Here is an 18,280-nt window from a genome sequence, read left to right as displayed (position 1 = left end):
ATTGAAGAGACACAACCAAAGCAAAGTACAAAGGTTGAGTATCTTGAGATCATCTTCAGTGATGATGCCAACTTATACAGGAATAGAAACCAGATGCCAGAAAGCAAACAATTAACCTATCATATGTTCCACCCTACAGTCTCATAAAGATACCCCTTTAGAAATGAAAAAAAAAACACTTGTAAAAGTGTATTTCAATCAAAACATAGTCTTTCAGTTACAGAGCTTAACAGCATAACATCATGTGAAATTAAATGCCTCTGTAAACCTGTAAGCAAGGCCAGACTAGATAAAGTGAAGAATAAAACAATCAGACAAACAGCTTAGAGTGAGACCAGTACTGAAACATTTAGAAAATCAGAAACAAATGTGGCTCAACCATTTGGTAAAAATGAATACAGAGCAGCTATCAGCAAGATTATATAACTTACAATAACAGAAAACAGAGAGAGAGAAAGACTAATGAAGTGTTGGATCAATGATGTCAAGGAAACAGCTAAAAGCATGAGACTGAGAACTGCTAAAACATCATACATTGTCCTGGAAAGATGTTTGCATCTGTAAAGTAAACTTATAATTACCCTTAATTCATACTTGCCTTTCCTGAATTTTTTTTAAAGAAAGCAAAATAAGAAGTTAAAAAAATTACCAGCCATCACCACTTTGCTTATCAGCACGTTCCTGTCCTTTCTGAATCATAAATGACTGAAGCTTTCTATCACTATCCACTATTCTTTGTAGTTCTTTAATTTCTGTAGAATACTTAAATTGTTCCTTTTCATTTTTCTCTCTGAGCTGCTGAATTTTAGACTGAGTTTCATCTCTGTAAATGAAGAATCTATTTGTCAGGTTAGGAAGACGAAAATCTTAAATTTGAATGTAGTATGTATGATGAAAAATTAAGCTACCTTCATAGTAGTTTGACTTTTGATTATATGAAGTTTCAGATATGAGCACAGTTATTAACACAAAATGATTAAATCATGGACTTCATTGAAATAAAATACAAAATTAAAACATCATTATGAAGAACATCACAACAAATACTGTTAAGATAGTGCTAAAATGTGAAAAAGTTATAAGCCTGGACAATCACATTTCTTGGACAATGAGTATCAAAATTAAAAACAAATAAAACTTATGCTTGTGGAAACAGTTAGTAAATGCTCGAAAGTTGAACATTCAGTTGTATGTGAAAAAGCATAAATTTTATTTGTTTTTAATTTTGAAACTCATTGTCCAAGAAATGTGGTTGTCCAGGATTATAACTTTTTCATATTTTTAGAAATTTCCACCAGAAAGGTTATCTTTAGTCATCTATTTTAAATTTAACTTAAGCAATCCAACAAACTATAATGACAGAGAATTCTTTAAATACTTTAAAAGTATTTTCAGTTTGAAGTCATCAATGTGTGCTAAAGAGTCAGGTGGAACCTATAACTATGGTTCAAGTATGGTCATCCTCCATTCTGACCAAGAAACCAAAAGGAAGGTATTCATTTAGTAATATCCTTTGCTACAGGATTTTGACCCAAAATATTATTGTACACAGTTTAAAAAATGTGGAGAATATTCAGCATTGTAGTAAACTTTTGACCTTTAGATTCACAACCTGGTATGTTATCCATTGGACCATGCCTTGCCAATTTTTAAAGTATTTTAAATTCTATATGAGAAAACAATAGCGATGTGTCCTTTGAAAAACAATATTGTGAATTAGTACATTGGACAAGATATTTTCTGTGTGTTACAGAATTATGAAACTAGTTTTTTAAATAAAGAGCTTGAAGAAAAATAAATTTATCTTGCAATGAAAGGATTTAAAAGTGTTAAATCTCCTAATCTCAATGTAATACAATAAAGTCTGTTACTGGAACAAAATTAATGCTAATATTACTACTTGTTCTATGACTTAGTAGCACAATCACAGCTTCACAAATGTTGAAGCTAAGTAAAAAATTCTAATCATATAAAAGTAGTTAGAAGTGATAGCCATAAAAATTACAAATAAATTTAATCTAAATTCAGTAAACAAAATATAGATACAAAAGTTTTAAAGCAGTAAAATATTATTATTTATAAAGCAGACAAAGGGAAGTACAATGTTATATTAAATAAAAGTTACGATGATATGGGATTAAGAATATGGTAACAGTGTATGAAAAAATGAAGAGTAACCATACAAATAGGTACCACGAACAACGTAAAGTACAAAAAACTATTTAAGTTTATGCACCATGAGTAAAAATGTTTAGCATGAGATAGTTTTATTGCTCCAAGGTTTTATGCAGTTTTAAAAATACATAAAATTAAGGACAGCATTAGATTCATAGTTTCAAGTATAGATCCATCATTCTTTGAAATACATTAATTTTATAATTTATAGGTTTTTTTGTTTTTGAAAGACAAAAATAAATATGCACTTCCAAATTCAGCAAACAATTCAGACGAAATTAAAAAGAGGTTTTAAATGATATAATGTGGACAACAAACTACCTCTTGGTCCATTTTTGGCCAGACTAAAACTAATAAATAAAAAAAACAGTCCTTATGGTTCATTGATCTAGCAAGCTTTCTTTTAAACTCACTCAAATTTACTGCCTCCATGACATTTGAAGAAACCCATTCCACAAGTCAACCATCCTATTTAAAAAATAAAATTTTCTCAGCTGAAAATGGCTTCTACCTTCTTTAAATTTATATTTGTGTCCCCTGGTTCTATAATCCTATGAGCCCTACCACTAGCAACAGCTTCAATGGCTTAAAAGACTGATCAACCATTACACCAATATCCTTTTCTTTCATGACACTGTTAAAGTTATTTCCATCCAAATTATATGTATAATTCAAATTATGATAACCCACATACAATATCTTGCATTTGTCATAATTCAAACACATCTGCAATTTATTTACCCAACTCACTAAATTAACTAAGTCCTTTTGTAAAGTATCAGTATCCTCTTCACAGCCAGTAACATCCGAGACCTTGATATCATCAGCAAATTTATGTAATTTATTAATCCATTCCTTCATCTATATCATCAATGTAACTCAACAAGAGCAATGGTTGTAAAACTAAGCTCTGAGGTATACCACTTGTAACATTAATCCAATTTGACTAAGTACTATTTATAACAACTCTTTGTTTTCTTCCATTAAGCCACTCTTCTGTTCAATTAATTAACTTACACCCCACACCTACAGAGGCAAATTTCTTCACAAGTCTTTTATGTGGCATTTTGTCAAATGCTTTCTGAAAATTCAGAAACACAAAATCTACATGCTTACCCTCATCTACAAATGCAGTAACATTTTAAAAGGATTCCAAAAGATCTGTAAGGCAAGATTTTCCCTTAGAGAAACAATGCTATCTGATAAAATTATAAACTTTGTTAAATGACTTTGCAAAGTATCTTTCATTAGACTTTCCAAAACTTTTTCCACAACTGATGTAGACTAATAGGCCTATAATTATTAGGGAAACTTATATTATAAGTTACATTAGCTAATTTGTAATATGTTGGTACTTGTACATTATTCAGTGACCTAGAAAAAATTGTAGTAAGTTACTCACATAACCAATCCTTAACCCTCCTTTAAAAATCCTTGGATCCAGTTGTTGATTTAGGTGTGTGCATATACTTTTTTTAATAGTTTTTGGAGGAAGTTTGTTCATGTTGATGAAGTGTTGTTTTATTTTGTTGATTTCATCACTAATTTTATCAGGTGAGCATAGTTTTATGGCTGTGTTTATTTGGTTTCTTAATATATTGAGTTCTTGTTTTGTTTCATGTGCTGAGTCCTGGGAAATATATAGTCCAGTATGGGTGATTTTTCTGTGGGTTTCTGTTTTGAATTGTGTAACAGTTCTTGTGATCTTGAGGTTGAGAAATGCTTTTTGGTTAATTTTTTCCTGTTCACAGATGAGCTTAATGTTGGGATGTATAGAGTTATTGAGGTTGAAAAAACTAAGTGTGTGTTCTACAGATATGAATCTAGCAATTGTATTGTCAATGTGTCTGAACCAGTATAGTGGTGGGTGTAAGGCTGAATTGATCGCTTGAGATTCAATCTGTGTCATAAAAATGTTGGCTAGAACTGATGACATGGGATTCCTCATACTTAGGCCATTTATTTGTATGTAGTTTTGGTTATTGAACATAAATTACTTTTGGTGGTAGTGAATTCTATATGTGTTACTAATTGATTGCTTGCAATGTATATCAATGGGTTGGTATCTTGAATATAAAGTTTTAAAGCTATCCTGCAGGCTTCAGTGGTTGGGACTTCTGTGAAGAGGGAGATTACATCAAAACTGGTCATTAAAGTTTTATGATTTAGTTGATTAAGAATAGATTTAGAGCTAAAAGAGTCTTTGAAAGAGGAGCTGGCTGGTGTTACATATTTAGAAAATGCCCACAGTATGTATTTACTGAGGTAGTAGTTAAATCATTCATAGGTCAACATTACAAGTCATAGTGGACAATTAGGTTTGTAAGGTTTGGGGGTGCGGTATAGTTGTGGTGTGCATGAGTCGGTCCTGCATAGATAAGAATAAAGGTTTCTGAGATTGTGTTTTTTATCATTTGTAGTAGCATTTTGTTTAATTGATTCTCATGTGTTTTTGTTGGATATTGTGTGCATTAGTTTAAATTTGTTTATATTTGACAAGATGTTCAGATTTTTAATGTATTCATTTGTGTTCATTATAACTATAGCATTGCCTTTATATGCTTTTAGAATTTTGATATTGTTGTCTTGTTTTAGTTTATAGATTAATATCTTTTCATGTGAGGTTATTTTTAGTTTTCTTTTCTGTAAAATTATGTTGATGGTTTCACATGAAAATTCTTTGAAAAAGTTGTTTAAGATACTCTATTGAGGTGTTTTGGGGAAGCAGATGTTTTCAGTTCTACCTGGAAAGATAGTTTGTTTGTTGTAGATGGAATTGTTGTTGAAGTTGTCTTCTTCTGTTGTTTCTTTGGTGTTTTCAGTTTGTGTAGAATGGATCACCAGTCATCTGGCTAGGTCTTCCAGAGAGGCTTTCGTTTCAATGGATGGAATATCTGTAGGTGTTACCACAAAGTTAAGTCCTTTGTTGAGCAGATGTATCTCTTCATTGCTTAATTGTTGGTTGGATCTGTTAATTACGAGGTTGGTTGATGGTTCGTCATGTTGGCATCTTTTTTGTTGTGACAGATATTATTTTTCCTGTTGTTCTTACTATAGATTTGATTGATGTTGCTTTGGCTCAAAAAATCGCAGCCAGGTTAAAAAAGAATTCTGAAACTGGAGAGACAGCAATATGATATTAAAAAAAATTTCCAGATTTTTACACATGCCAGCCTGCAAGACAATCTCTATAAGGTACTGTGACCAAGATATTAAGGCATCACCAAATGGCAAATTTGGTGAAAGATAACACAAAAATAACTTTTTAAAGTATTCAAAGAAATCAAAACATGCATGCTAAACAGCCCAGAGCTCTAACATGTTGATATGAACTTTTGCATACAAAGGGGACTATTCCATAATGATGGTGAATTCCTAAAAAGAAACTTTCAGCTAAGAAAAAGGCATCATTGAAGGTCTATGTTGTGAAAAAAGAAAAGAAGATGCTAGTGACCTTAATTCTCAATTACACCACAGTTGGCAAAACATGAGGAAGAAGGAAGAAATAAGCATGTCACATAAAAACAGGCTTGAAGTCAAATGCCACTGAAAAACAATGTCTCATTGGAGGCATTGTCTGTAAGCATAATCCAAGGAAAAGGCAATAAGAACTGAATCCATTGTCTTGATAGCAAAAAGAAGTATGTTGTGGGTGTAAATGCATGATGCACAAAGGTTTGCTATGTTAAAGAAGGTGCAAGGGTGTCTCTTGAACTATGTTAATTCAAAACCTCAAATGTACTAAATGCTGTGTTGATACTAAATGAGAAATGGAATTGTGGACAATCCACCAAAATAGGTAGCCAAATGAGTAGTTGGATGAAGGTATGTAAAAGTCTGAATAGAAAAAATATCAAAATAAATGAATAATCAATGACAAAGTAAAAGATAATGATGAGTGAACGGAGAAGACAGCAAAATTATACTACTCAACAACAAATGTACTGAGCCAAAAGGAAGAGCAATGTATCAATAAATTATCTTCTAACAACATAAAAAGAAGAAGATGGCAGATGAACAAAAGGCCATGACAAGGAAAGTTGCACAACATCCTCATGTTTTTCAATTGAAAATGGAGTGTCTTCAGGAAAAAAAAGAGGACCACAGAAAGGCAGGAAAAAAAATTATCATAAATGATTTTAACTGAAGGAGATTTAAATACTGCTTATCCAGAATATAGAAGCACATGGATTTGAAGGAAGAGGATGGTCATTAAGATAATATTAAAGGATATATAAAAACCAAGTATTCCAAAGGTTAGGGTCCTACAGAAGAGCCAATGATTCAAGACAACTTTCCAAACAGTATCATCAGCAATCAGCCACTTATCAATTTTGTTACTGTTTGTGACAGAAAGCAATTCTTGGTAGATTTGGTCACCTCCATAGGGTTATTCAAACTCAACATTCTCTGAAGTTGCAGCTGAGCTTTAAACAAAAGCTTTAAACACTATATGGTCATAGTACCTTTTGCTCTTGCTACAGACAATGCTTGGGTGTTCATAATTTTATGTTGAAAACAATGTGGCAATTTAAACTTCCCAATGCAAAGTGCTTTGAGCTTGTGTTATTCAGTCATGCTCACACAGGAGAAGATGGTGACTAATTCCTTCACAAGTTTGAATTCTTCTATTTTTTGCTTCCCAGACTTAGTGTCAAGTGTTTTATCTGGAAGTGTTCTATACCACACATCAGTTTTGTCAAATTATGAAGTTGTTATGGTGTATATCATCCTTTTTGTATAACTTGTTTAAGTAGTTCTAGATAGACCTCAGACAGTAAGGTGTAAGCAGAGTGAAGTTCCACACTGATTTACTTGTCTGATACCATGGCACTTTTTTAAAATAGTCGAGCCAATAACTGCTGGTTTTAAAATTATTTAGAGTACCATTTCTAAAACTATGCTGGTGTGATTCTTTGTGGAGTTTTTTAGTTTGACTTTTGAACCCAATTACAATTTAGAGAATGTAGAAATAGTGAGTAGTAACTGATGATAGGTTTTATATGAACGTTACCTTTGTGCATGGCACAAAGGATCTTCTAAAATTGTAAGCACACTAAACTTCTCACACTTTAATATATAAATTAAAATTACATAAACAGTTGCAAAATAAATGAACAAATGCTATAAAAAGTTGTCTCAAATTTAGATTTTATACACTTCAATAATGTGATTGTGATAATAGTGTACCTACATTCTTGGAAGACCCTACACAGGTTATTTATAATCTCTAAGATTATCAATTACCTCTTGGTGAACAAAAGGTATTATCACAAGGTTTAAAGTTTTCAAATACCTCTAAAATATTGGATTATCTAGAATATTTTACTAGTTTTGAGCAGTTACTATAAAAATTAAAACTTATATTAATCAGTGAAAAAAATGTTTAATTTAATAACATTGTTACTCAACTTTCAAATCTAGCACTTTCAGAATATTACAATTTTGAACCAAAAAAGGTTCAAAAGAACTTATCTGAAGAACAATTTTTGGCTTTAAAACATTGTAGCTCACTTGATAATTTATTAATTTTTAAACAAGATAAAGGAAATGGTGTAGTAATTCTGATAAAAAAAGATTATATGTATAATGTTTTAACTATTTTAAATGATAATACTAAATTTACAAGATAAATTCTGATCCTACAGTAGCAAAACAAAGACATCTACAGAATTATTTGTTACAAAGTAAAATAGAAAGGTTAGTATTGAATGATATTTATAATGAGATTAGACCAGTTGGTTTCAATTATGGAATTTTTTTATGGATTACTTAATATATATAAATTAAACTGTTCCATCAGATCAACTGTGTCAAGTATTGTACCTTCACTTCCAAACTAGCAGGTTTTTGATAGGCTTTTTTTTTAATTTCATGTAGAGTAAAAATCAGTTTTAAAGTTACCAAAAGGTATCAAAACTAGCTTTAGATAAACCTGTCTATATTGCCAGTCTTGACATTGAATCCTTATATGTAAATTTATCATTAAATGATGTAAATGAGTTAAGTAGTAATTTGATTTTTCAAATTTCAGATATTGTTAGAGGTATAACAAAATTTGTATTTATAAAACTATCAGAATTTGTTACCAAAGAGTCAATTTTTCTAAAATGGTTGTCATTACAAATAACTTGATGGAGCATCTATGGGTTCAAGTGTTGCAACATATTTTTCAGGTAATCTGTTTTTAAGTTATTATGAGGAAAAATTATTTAAAAGTTGTCTGATAAAGTTTAAACCTATATACTGTAGAAGATATGCTGATGATACTTTTTTAGGATTTTAAAAATAAATCTGATAGTCCATAATTTTAAAAGTATGTGAACAATCGACATAAAAGCATTAGATTTACAGTTTAGAAACAAACACCTGACACATTACCTTTCTTAGACATCAAAATCCTTAATTTAGGTAAATATTTTAACACTAAGTACTATCATAAGCCAAATTTTACACAACAATATTTTCACTTTGATATTTTTTTACCTTTTGAATTAAAAAAACATAATTTATAATTTAATACACTGGGCTTATAATATAGTTCTTTTTCCTCTTTCTATGAAGAAATACAAAATATAAATGTTGTTTTATGAAAAAAAAAATAGTTTTCCTGTATAATTAATTTATACTGTTACTAAGAATTATTTAAAAGGTTTGTACACTCCTAAAATTAGTAAACAAGTTGAAAAGAAAATAATTTTTATATTTTATTGTATTCTGGCAATCATTCCATGTTCTACAGAATCAAAGAAAAAATTAAATCCATTCTGAATAATAAAATTTACTCTAATGTTAAGTTCAGAATTGTCTTTAAACCATTAAATTTTATTTATGTAATTATTTTAAATGTAAAGGCATGATACCTATAATGCATTGATCTTATGTCATATATAAATTTATATGTCTAAAGTGCAACTTTTGCAATGTGGGCTATACAATGCATTGTCTGAGCTCACATATTAAATCGAATGCACAAAACACAGCATATAATCAATCAACCATTGTTCACTGCTTAAAGGACTTCAACACAAACATTGCTTCTAAACACTTCAAAATCTTGGGAGAGCATGTAACAAAGAAGTTCCACTCACAAAGGAAATTTCATGGATTCACAAGATATGTCTTAAATTAAATGTTAATCTAATAGCTTCACCTTTGCTCCTGAAAATTTATATGCTTAATCACATTATCACTAAATATTTCAATGAAGTACGGGTTCCAGTTAAATTATCAATTATAAAAACCTAAAGAATTTTCACATCAACAATACAATTCTTAAGTTAATCAATTTTAATCTTATGAGCCTTTAATGCTTTATTACAGTACACCCTTTGAATGGTCAGAACAATTAAAATTAAGATCAATATTTAAATATTTAGATTACATTTGTGCATATTTAGTGAGGATTTTGCTTTAACTTTTAGTTAAGATTGTAATTTGTATTATTAAATATAGCATTAATAAATATGTAGTATAATTTAGATCAACTGATTTTTCACATTATGAACTACTAAACTTAGAACAGTCTATGCTAAATGATTTGTTTGGAGGGCATATTTTTAGTGTAATTGGTGACAAACATAATTTGTACTTATACATCAATAAATCTAATAATCTCTACAGGATTGCAACACATTGTAATAATTAACAAAACAGCATGTATTTATTTGACTACATTCAAAAGAAGAGTTCTAATCTCAATGAAATGAAGTTCTAAATCAATACTTCAAAGATGGAGTTCACAACAGAATTTCATTATAGTTACATACATACAAGATTTGGTTACTAGTCATTAGTTTTCAGTAACAAATAATTAACTAAATTCATACTTCTCAGTTCATTTTGAATTTATAATTAAAAGTATTGAACAGAATAATATGCTTTATGAGGTCCATTACTTTTTAGTTTATATGAGAGATCTTCTAGTAAACTTGTATTTCAGGCTACAAAAAGGTCTTTTAGGTATCATAGTAATACACATCTTTACAAAGTTCATTCAATATATGTTTTACCAAACCTTTGGTCATATGTATAGGTTGCTTTTTCAATCAGTCCAATAATTTCCTTTTTTCCTTCAGACAACTTTTTGCTGAGTCTATGATGAATGGTATTAAATTGAGATCGCTCCATTAACAGATGTTCAATCTCTTTTCGAAGATTTGAATTCTTTGCTAATATTTCATTGAAATTTTTTGTGGACTGTTAAAAAAAAATGAAAATAAGAATTATTTTGCTTTATCTTATCTTTTATCTCTGTAGTGTGAATTACAGCTTTGCTATACAATAAATACAGTGGATTTCTTATATAATTTAATTAGGATTTAGTCAAAAATGAATTTACAAAAACTGAATTATGAGTTCTAATGCAAATATAAAGAATTAAAACATAAAAAAATACAAAGAGTATTATACATAAATTCACTATAAACAGTATTAAGTGTAAATGGATTACATAGATGAAATGGAAGCTATTAAAATATTTAAAACTTATCTTACATAAAGATTTACTTTTATAAATCAGGAGATATTTGTACATATTATTCTGGGTGATACTATACCACAGTGTTTCATGCAAACAAAAACAATCTCAATTATCTTAAAAGAAGCATTAAAACAAAGATAAAATGATCTTATTGTGTAAAAAACATACATAAGGAAAAGACCTAAATTGAACCTAAATTAAATATTAAAATGAAGAACAATTCAAGCTAGTACATAAAGAGTAAACTTGGAAGTTAAAACTTCCTTATCTTCACCAATTGTATTAATACTTTATTAAAAAAATGTATAATTTATTTTATAATTCAAGACTGAAAAACACAAACTACATGGTGGCTAAAGAGAGTACACTTGGATCAGTTTTAACTGCCTGAAATAATGATAATACCACAAAATGTTACAATTCTTGGTAACTGAGCTTTTAAAATTTCCATCAATCTCACATTATGTATAGAGCAACAAGAAACCTGTTTTTCCTTTTATGTTATGATATTTTCATTGAAAAGGTATATGCTTGTAATTGCTTCCTCAAAACTGTATGACATTTGTAAAATGTTTTAAACACAGAAGAATAGTTTAACTGTTATCAATTAGTTAAAACAGAGCTTGTCTTATAAAATAATCATAAATAATATTATTGTTTCTTTATTTAAGCTACTAACTGACTTATATAGATTTATGTTTAAAGCAATCACAGCTTGTTTTTTCAATTAGTCAAATTAAGACAAATTGTTAGATTTCTTAAACATATAAATTAACTCTAAACTAATAATTTTGTGCATTTCTGCATGAATTATTCTCATGATGACCTAATAATTATCAACATTTGTTATACAATTTTAGTTTTACTGCTTTTATATTTCTCTCCAGCATCAGGAGTACCCACATGAAGAATTGCTGAGTAAATAGCCTCAAACATCTTTCTGTTGAACATTTGATGACAGGGTTTGTGGATAATACTGGTGGGTGGTACAGCAAAATAGTCTCAAGTGCCAGGTTGTTCATTGATGCCCATGGATGTTATCATTACAAAAAACTTCAGCAGCTTGTAGTGAGTAAAGGGAGTCCAGTTCAAATACACTGACCATCTATGAGCAACTTGTGCTTTGGCATACTTGTTGACAGCAGTGATGAGAACATTACTTATGACTTCTATTAAACAGATCAAAAATTGTCAAGAAGCACTGTGTTATCATTGATATCAGTGTGTACACCAGGACCATATCTTTTCTTTGACAAAAACTTAAAGTTGTTACTTGTGGCTGACCTATTTTTCATATCTACCTCAGCCCAGTTATAATTTCTGGAACTGGTAGTTATGTAAATCATCTAAAATGTGGATTGGGTCTAGCTGGTACTCACTTTTGTGGCCTCTTTGTATCACTAGGTCCTGGTTAGTAAGGAAGCCTACTCTAATCAGTTGATTGAGAAGCACTGGAACTGGGTCTTGATGACTGTTCCAAGTCAAATTCATTACAAGAGTCCCTTCCAAAGATCAAAATCCTCATTGTCATCATTCTCTCCTTCATCTAGTTAATTGAACAGACTCACTGTTTGCTCAGTAGTGAAATGTTTTAGTGGACACCTTCCATTTGACAACTTTGTTTGACAGTTGATGTAACCAAACTGTTAGACTTCACACGAAAACACTGAAAAAATTGGTTTAAAACACAACTTGTTGACCTGAAATTTGTTTCAAAATAAAAGGTGGATAATAACATGGTATGGATTAGTTTACAGCCAAAGAGACAAATATTATGAGACACTCTCAACATCCAATAAGGAAATCATGATTTTTTTGCCAAATGCTGAAGGTGTCTACTCAGATTTAAGGAGTTAAAAGTTCAAACTAAACTCTACATAATAAAGATATAAACTTTAGTAATGTACTGTAAAAATGCTTTGTTTTAGTTTATTTTGAATAAAAAATAATTTTAGAAAATTAAATTATTCAAAAATGATTTACCGATACTCACCATCTATGTCAAGATATGTTCAACAACTACAGACAATGTTCCCAAACACCTGTGTTACATTTATTTGTGCTTAAGTATGTTCAATAAAACGAATTGTAACATTATGTATTATAACAAAGATATCAGTAACAGCAAGATTTCTGGAATGTACCAAAGATTACTGGACACTGTGATAAAAATACTTATTTTGCTAAGAATCATTTATGTCCAAAACAATTACCATGGCCTCATTGTTTAAAAGTAAATGGAAAACTTCTAATCTCTACAGTCAGTGGTATGATTATAGCTGTTTTTGAAATTTAATTTACAGAATTCTCTACTTTTTTCTATCTGTTTCTAGTAACCTTTTCTCCTACATCACCCAAGACCTAATTCTAATATCTTCTATTAGTTCTACATTTAATAGTCTAATCTAAAAATTATTAAACAATAGTATATCTACTCACAGAAATGAGGAATATGGTAGTAAATCTATGTATATCTACATAAATGGGTGGTCACAACATTAAAGAGCATATTATTCATGCATTTACAATATTTTTCAAATGGTTTAAGATGCTTCATTGCAGTTTCATGTATTCTTCTGGTGTCACTTACCCTAACATTAAGCAGCAGGTGCTGTAAAAGTAGGGAATTGAAAAGTTTGAAACAACTGCTTGATAGGTGAAAATCAGTAAACAATAATTACAGTGAACTGAATGCCATATAAAAGTACTATGTAAATTAGCTATTATGCAAGGCAATGAACACTTTGGTTATTGTGTGCTCAATAACCAAATAAGGTATTGCAGAAATTCAAGTCATAAGAAAGCACACTCAATTAAAGCAAAATTCCAAGATGAAACATTAGAGAGGGAAAATAGAGGTGAAAAAGTAATGAAATTATACAAGAAAACTCAAGCCGTAGAAAATGGATGGTTGTGATAGAGGAGTCAGTATAGGCCAGAGACTGAGTGGCCTGAATTCTAGGCTCTCTTACAAATTATAGACACTATATCAAGTATGGCATGTTACATTCTGAGAAATTAAAGAAAAATAAGAATTAGTCAGATGTATGAGTATTGTCCATGAAATAAATATACCAGAGTTAAAGTCATGTGTTACAATTACAGTTTTGGTTCTACATGGAAAATTACCAGCATTCTGTCTGCCAGTATAAAAGAGCAAGGTTGCATAGACAGCAGGAGTGAGAGTTGTTCTTACCCAGCTTGTTCTGTAAAGTCAAGCTCAGTTCACCAGTCACACTGCATTTGTTATCAATGCCCAAATGAAGATGTCTATTTTAACTTCAATCAAGAACTTTTGCTGCTCAAGCTTCATGTAACTGAATAAACATTTTTACATAATCTAGCAGCACAATCATGTTATACATTATAACAACTGAAATTACTGATAATATTTTAAATGTATGTTATAGAAATCTTAATGAGCATCTCAGAAGAACAAACAAACTGTTGGTAAATTAAATATATATGTACCAGTGTTTTACGTGTTCCTGAATACCTATATGTTGTATGTTCAACTAATTATACTCTTTACTCTTTACATGAACTTCATTGAATTTACTTGCCATGAAACAATGTCAAACCTATGGCTCACAAAACACCCTGGCCTGACATATCAGATGGTAAGGTCGTTCAACTCACAATCTGAGGGTTGTGGTTTCAAATCCCACTCACACCAAACATGTTTGCCCTTTCAGCTGTGGGAGCATTATATTATGACAATAAATCTCACTATTCATTGGTAAAAGTGGCCCATGAGTTGGCAGTAGATGGTGATGCCTTCCCTGTAGTCTTACACTACTAAATTAGGGATAGCTAGTGGAGATAGCCCTCGTATAGCTTTATATGAAATTCAAAAACAAACACAAAACACCCATTTCTTATAAGTCCTTTAACTGTTCAGTTACTTCTGTAGGCTTGTGCTAATTGCTTTAATCTAAATCTAAAATATTTTGATAGTCTTATTTTAGCAATGCAATGTAAAATATATAAATTCATTTACATGTCATTAAATAATCATACTGTAAGATTTGTATCCTCAGGTTACAACTCCAAATTATTGTTGAAACTTTTCTAATTAAAATTTTTGTTTTACCTAAATACATTAATATGAAATGTACTTGCATTGTTTAGGCGATTTTCAAGTGTCCATATTCTTTTCTGATTTATTACTTCTTGAACTTGCCCTTTAGGCACATGAAGCATCAACTTTTGTTGATGTTTAATCTGTTGTTCAACTTGACGAATCTGTTCAAATAAAATTTGACTTATAATTATGACCATAAATTTTATGCCTTAATAAATAGAAATAAATTTATATCTTCAAGTATATATGTGATACAAAAAAAATTAGCTTGAAATCATTACATACCACAATTTTAGATAATATTTAGTAAGATAAAGTTTCTGTTACTGTGGTATTTCAGTACTTTGCTATGGAAGAAAAGATTCATCATAACAAGTTTTGTTTAATATTTAAATTTCAAAGCTTGGAAACATAATGCTCTCAAATGCCCCATTGACAAAGTTAACATTAGTAAGCAGTTAGCACACACTACAAACTGACAGAAACATTTATTCCTTAAATGAATCTTATTGTACATGTTGACACTTAATATTAATTATAACAAAATTAAGGCTTTAATAAGAAAATGCTATTATACATAACTTAAGAAAACATTATATGAGAATCAGAGTGAAGCTTCAACATATTATTACAGTCCCTATCACTACACTCAATCCTGCTCAATCTGATAATTGTGTATCTTTACAACCATCCTGTATTCCAGTTTTCATCACAAAATGATACAATGTAAGGTTTTAACATTCAAAGAACATCATTCCTCTATTTACACTTTCTTTAATCCACTGTGTGTAACAATGTAATATGAAATAGCATGAATACCTATTTTGTCTCCAACTGCTTGAAATATGTCATGAAAGAAAACTGTGTTACTTTTCTAAATGGAGATAATTTTTTATTATGCTGTGTACTGTTAGTTGGGGCATACAAACAGTTTTTTTTTCCACTAAAATTTGTGTTCATGGATTTTCAATTGTTAGAAGATGCTGCACTTTACTTACCACTTGTTGCAGGTAATTTTTTTTCTGGATTGTCCTGATGCCCCCAGTTGACCTATCTTCCTTTGTTTTCCAATGCTTTTAAGTACAAGTGTTATTCTATCTTTAAAATTCTAACTTCTCACTATATGAATATTTGTAGTTGGAAAGGGTTGTTACTTACCCTTTTCAAAAGTGATTCATTTTTGGTAGAATCATTTAACCTATAAAATGCTAATCAATGTCAAAATAGTAATTATGACACATTCTTTTCCACAGTAATCTTATATCACCTGTGGTTGTAATGTGACTTGCTGATTTGCATATTTAATACTGTTTTAATGTAACATACTCAACACCTTTGATACTTGGACTGCTATTAAGTAAAGTACAAACAAAAGTTCTGGCAGCTTATTTTATCATGTCTAAACTGTCCATACACCAAGTCTTTTTAGTGAGTTTCTTTTCTGAAAATTGTGGTATACAGATGAGAAGTTAGGGACTCTAGTAAGTTTAATTAGCACTGTTAAAATATTTTCTGAATTAACTAGTGGGGTCTTCTCTCACCAGTTTACTTCTAAAGATGATTACAGTTGATGACCTATAGTTTGGAATGCCTGTCCTCTCTTATGTTGGGGATTTTATAAATATACAATATGAAACACAGTTTTATTAGCACTAAAGTCACAGAGGTTTTTTTATTTTACACTAGGTTACTTAGGTTATTCATGATATCAATAATGTTCATTAGTCTCTTTGAATATCCTGTATAAAATTCTGCTGAGCAATTATCAGTAGAACGTAAGTATCACCATGGTCCGGTATCACCATGTGTTCTTTCCTAAACATTAACAATGATGATGTGTTAGCTATAGCTTCATGTACTGTCATTCAAGAACTCATTAGTAGTGAAAGATCACGATCCCATATTTTTTGATGTAATCCACATAAATGACTATGTTATTTACGAGTGTGTGGTTGTATTTCTTTGCCATTCTGTCAGAAAGTGGATGAAGAAATGTTGTCCTAGTTTATTCTATTCCAAGCCCTTTCACACTTCCACAATCAAGGCTGATTCAAAGCTAACATTCTCTATGTGTTTCCAATAATACTTATTTTCACTGACCTTGACAGATATTCTTCAACCTTCATCTTTGCCCATCTAAGTATTTGTCTCACTTTCCCCAGTCTTTTACAACCCAATTAAATGCCATTGGCTATATTTATCTTATTATATTCTCCATCTAAGTCAATTTGACCTCAATCCTGGTACTGTATATAAGAACCATACTCAGATAATGTTATCACTTTTTCAAGACTTACACCATCTCAGTCACTAACACTGCATCTTAGTGGGGAGGAAGAGTCTCAGTGAAGGTAAGAATTATTACAAATACATTTTAAAAATAGTAAAATTTTAACTTTCAAAACATTTTTACCTCCACTGACACCGATAGCTACAATCCCACATTGAGAAAGTAGAGAGACTGGTGAGGGCATTATCCTTACAGAAAGCATTTACATAGACCATTAGAATACCGAGATAAGTACTCAAGTGGAGGAACTTCACTACATCCACAACACATATGCTTGTCACCTGTAATGTAGTTCCAGGAGAAAAGGTGAGATTTTACATGATTTATGATCACTATTAGCTAGTCCCAACCAGACAGCCAAGGTTCCACTACTCAGGGTTGGAATTACAGGATCGTGGTTCGTACATCCCACTTTGGCAGCTAGGCCAATTGGACTTCAACTTCAGATAAAAATAATATATAATGAACCCCAACTTGTAGCCATAAAGTGATACATTTCAAGACACCGGACTCATGACAAGAAAGTAAGCAACACCAAAGTGGAAAGCCTTCTTGTACACTTAAAGAGGCTCTAAAGGCTTAGAATGATGGGATTGGAAATGCCATATCCAACCAAAGGAACAAAACTCATCCAGTATGGAATTATGAACATACATATAAAGTGGGTAAGGAGCATTCCATTTACCCCCAGAATTATGAGAAGGATGTGGAAACATTGTACTCAGCCAAGAACCTAGGATGGAACCACTTTGCATTTGGTAGTATGAGAAGATAGTCAACTTCTTTACATGAGTAATAAATTTCTCAGAACTCAACTGAACAGTTGAGTGTCAAATTTGAAAAAATATTGCAAGTAGGTTTCCAAGTAGGCTAGTTCAGCTTCTACTTTCAACTGGGAAAACATTCAGGGACTCTTCTCTGAGAGGAATTCACTTGAACACTCTGGAGGAAATCCTCTGTCCACCAACTTAGTAATCAGAAGCCAGGTGTGGTAAACATCTGGGAGGTTAATAAGCATGGGGGAGTCTTAAGGAACAGTGCTTTGAAAACAGTGCTATAGGTGAGCCAAGTTCCATGAATTCTTAATAGCAAGCTGACCTCACTTTATTCAGACTGATAATCAGCAGGGATAGGTAGAACCCCTTTAGCTTTACTCAAGACAGTCCATGAGTAGCTATTAAGCATAGAATAGTAATACCCCCTGGTGAACTCATAGGTGGCCTTATGGAACACCTAATTTTTACAGAGC

General features: G+C 30.9%; 1 protein-coding gene across 5 annotated transcripts in view; it reads right to left on the bottom strand.

Moving 5' to 3' along the window:
• The window catches only part of LOC143243908 (coiled-coil domain-containing protein 63-like), a 76,874-nt gene that overhangs the window by 29,505 nt on the left and 29,089 nt on the right, over window positions 1–18,280 (bottom strand). For all 5 annotated transcript variants that reach the window (XM_076487683.1, XM_076487680.1, XM_076487681.1 and 2 more), the window contains exons 4-6: window positions 14,780–14,902; window positions 10,193–10,374; window positions 650–823 (exon numbers count right to left, since the gene is read on the bottom strand). In XM_076487683.1, the coding sequence (XP_076343798.1) occupies window positions 650–823; window positions 10,193–10,374; window positions 14,780–14,902 (479 nt within the window). The remainder of the gene's footprint in view (window positions 1–649; window positions 824–10,192; window positions 10,375–14,779; window positions 14,903–18,280) is intronic.

This window comes from Tachypleus tridentatus, chromosome 2 (genome assembly GCF_004210375.1).
Source record: "Tachypleus tridentatus isolate NWPU-2018 chromosome 2, ASM421037v1, whole genome shotgun sequence".
Classification (NCBI taxonomy): Eukaryota; Metazoa; Arthropoda; class Merostomata; order Xiphosura; family Limulidae; genus Tachypleus; species Tachypleus tridentatus.
This window is presented reverse-complemented; position numbering and strand designations above follow the sequence as displayed.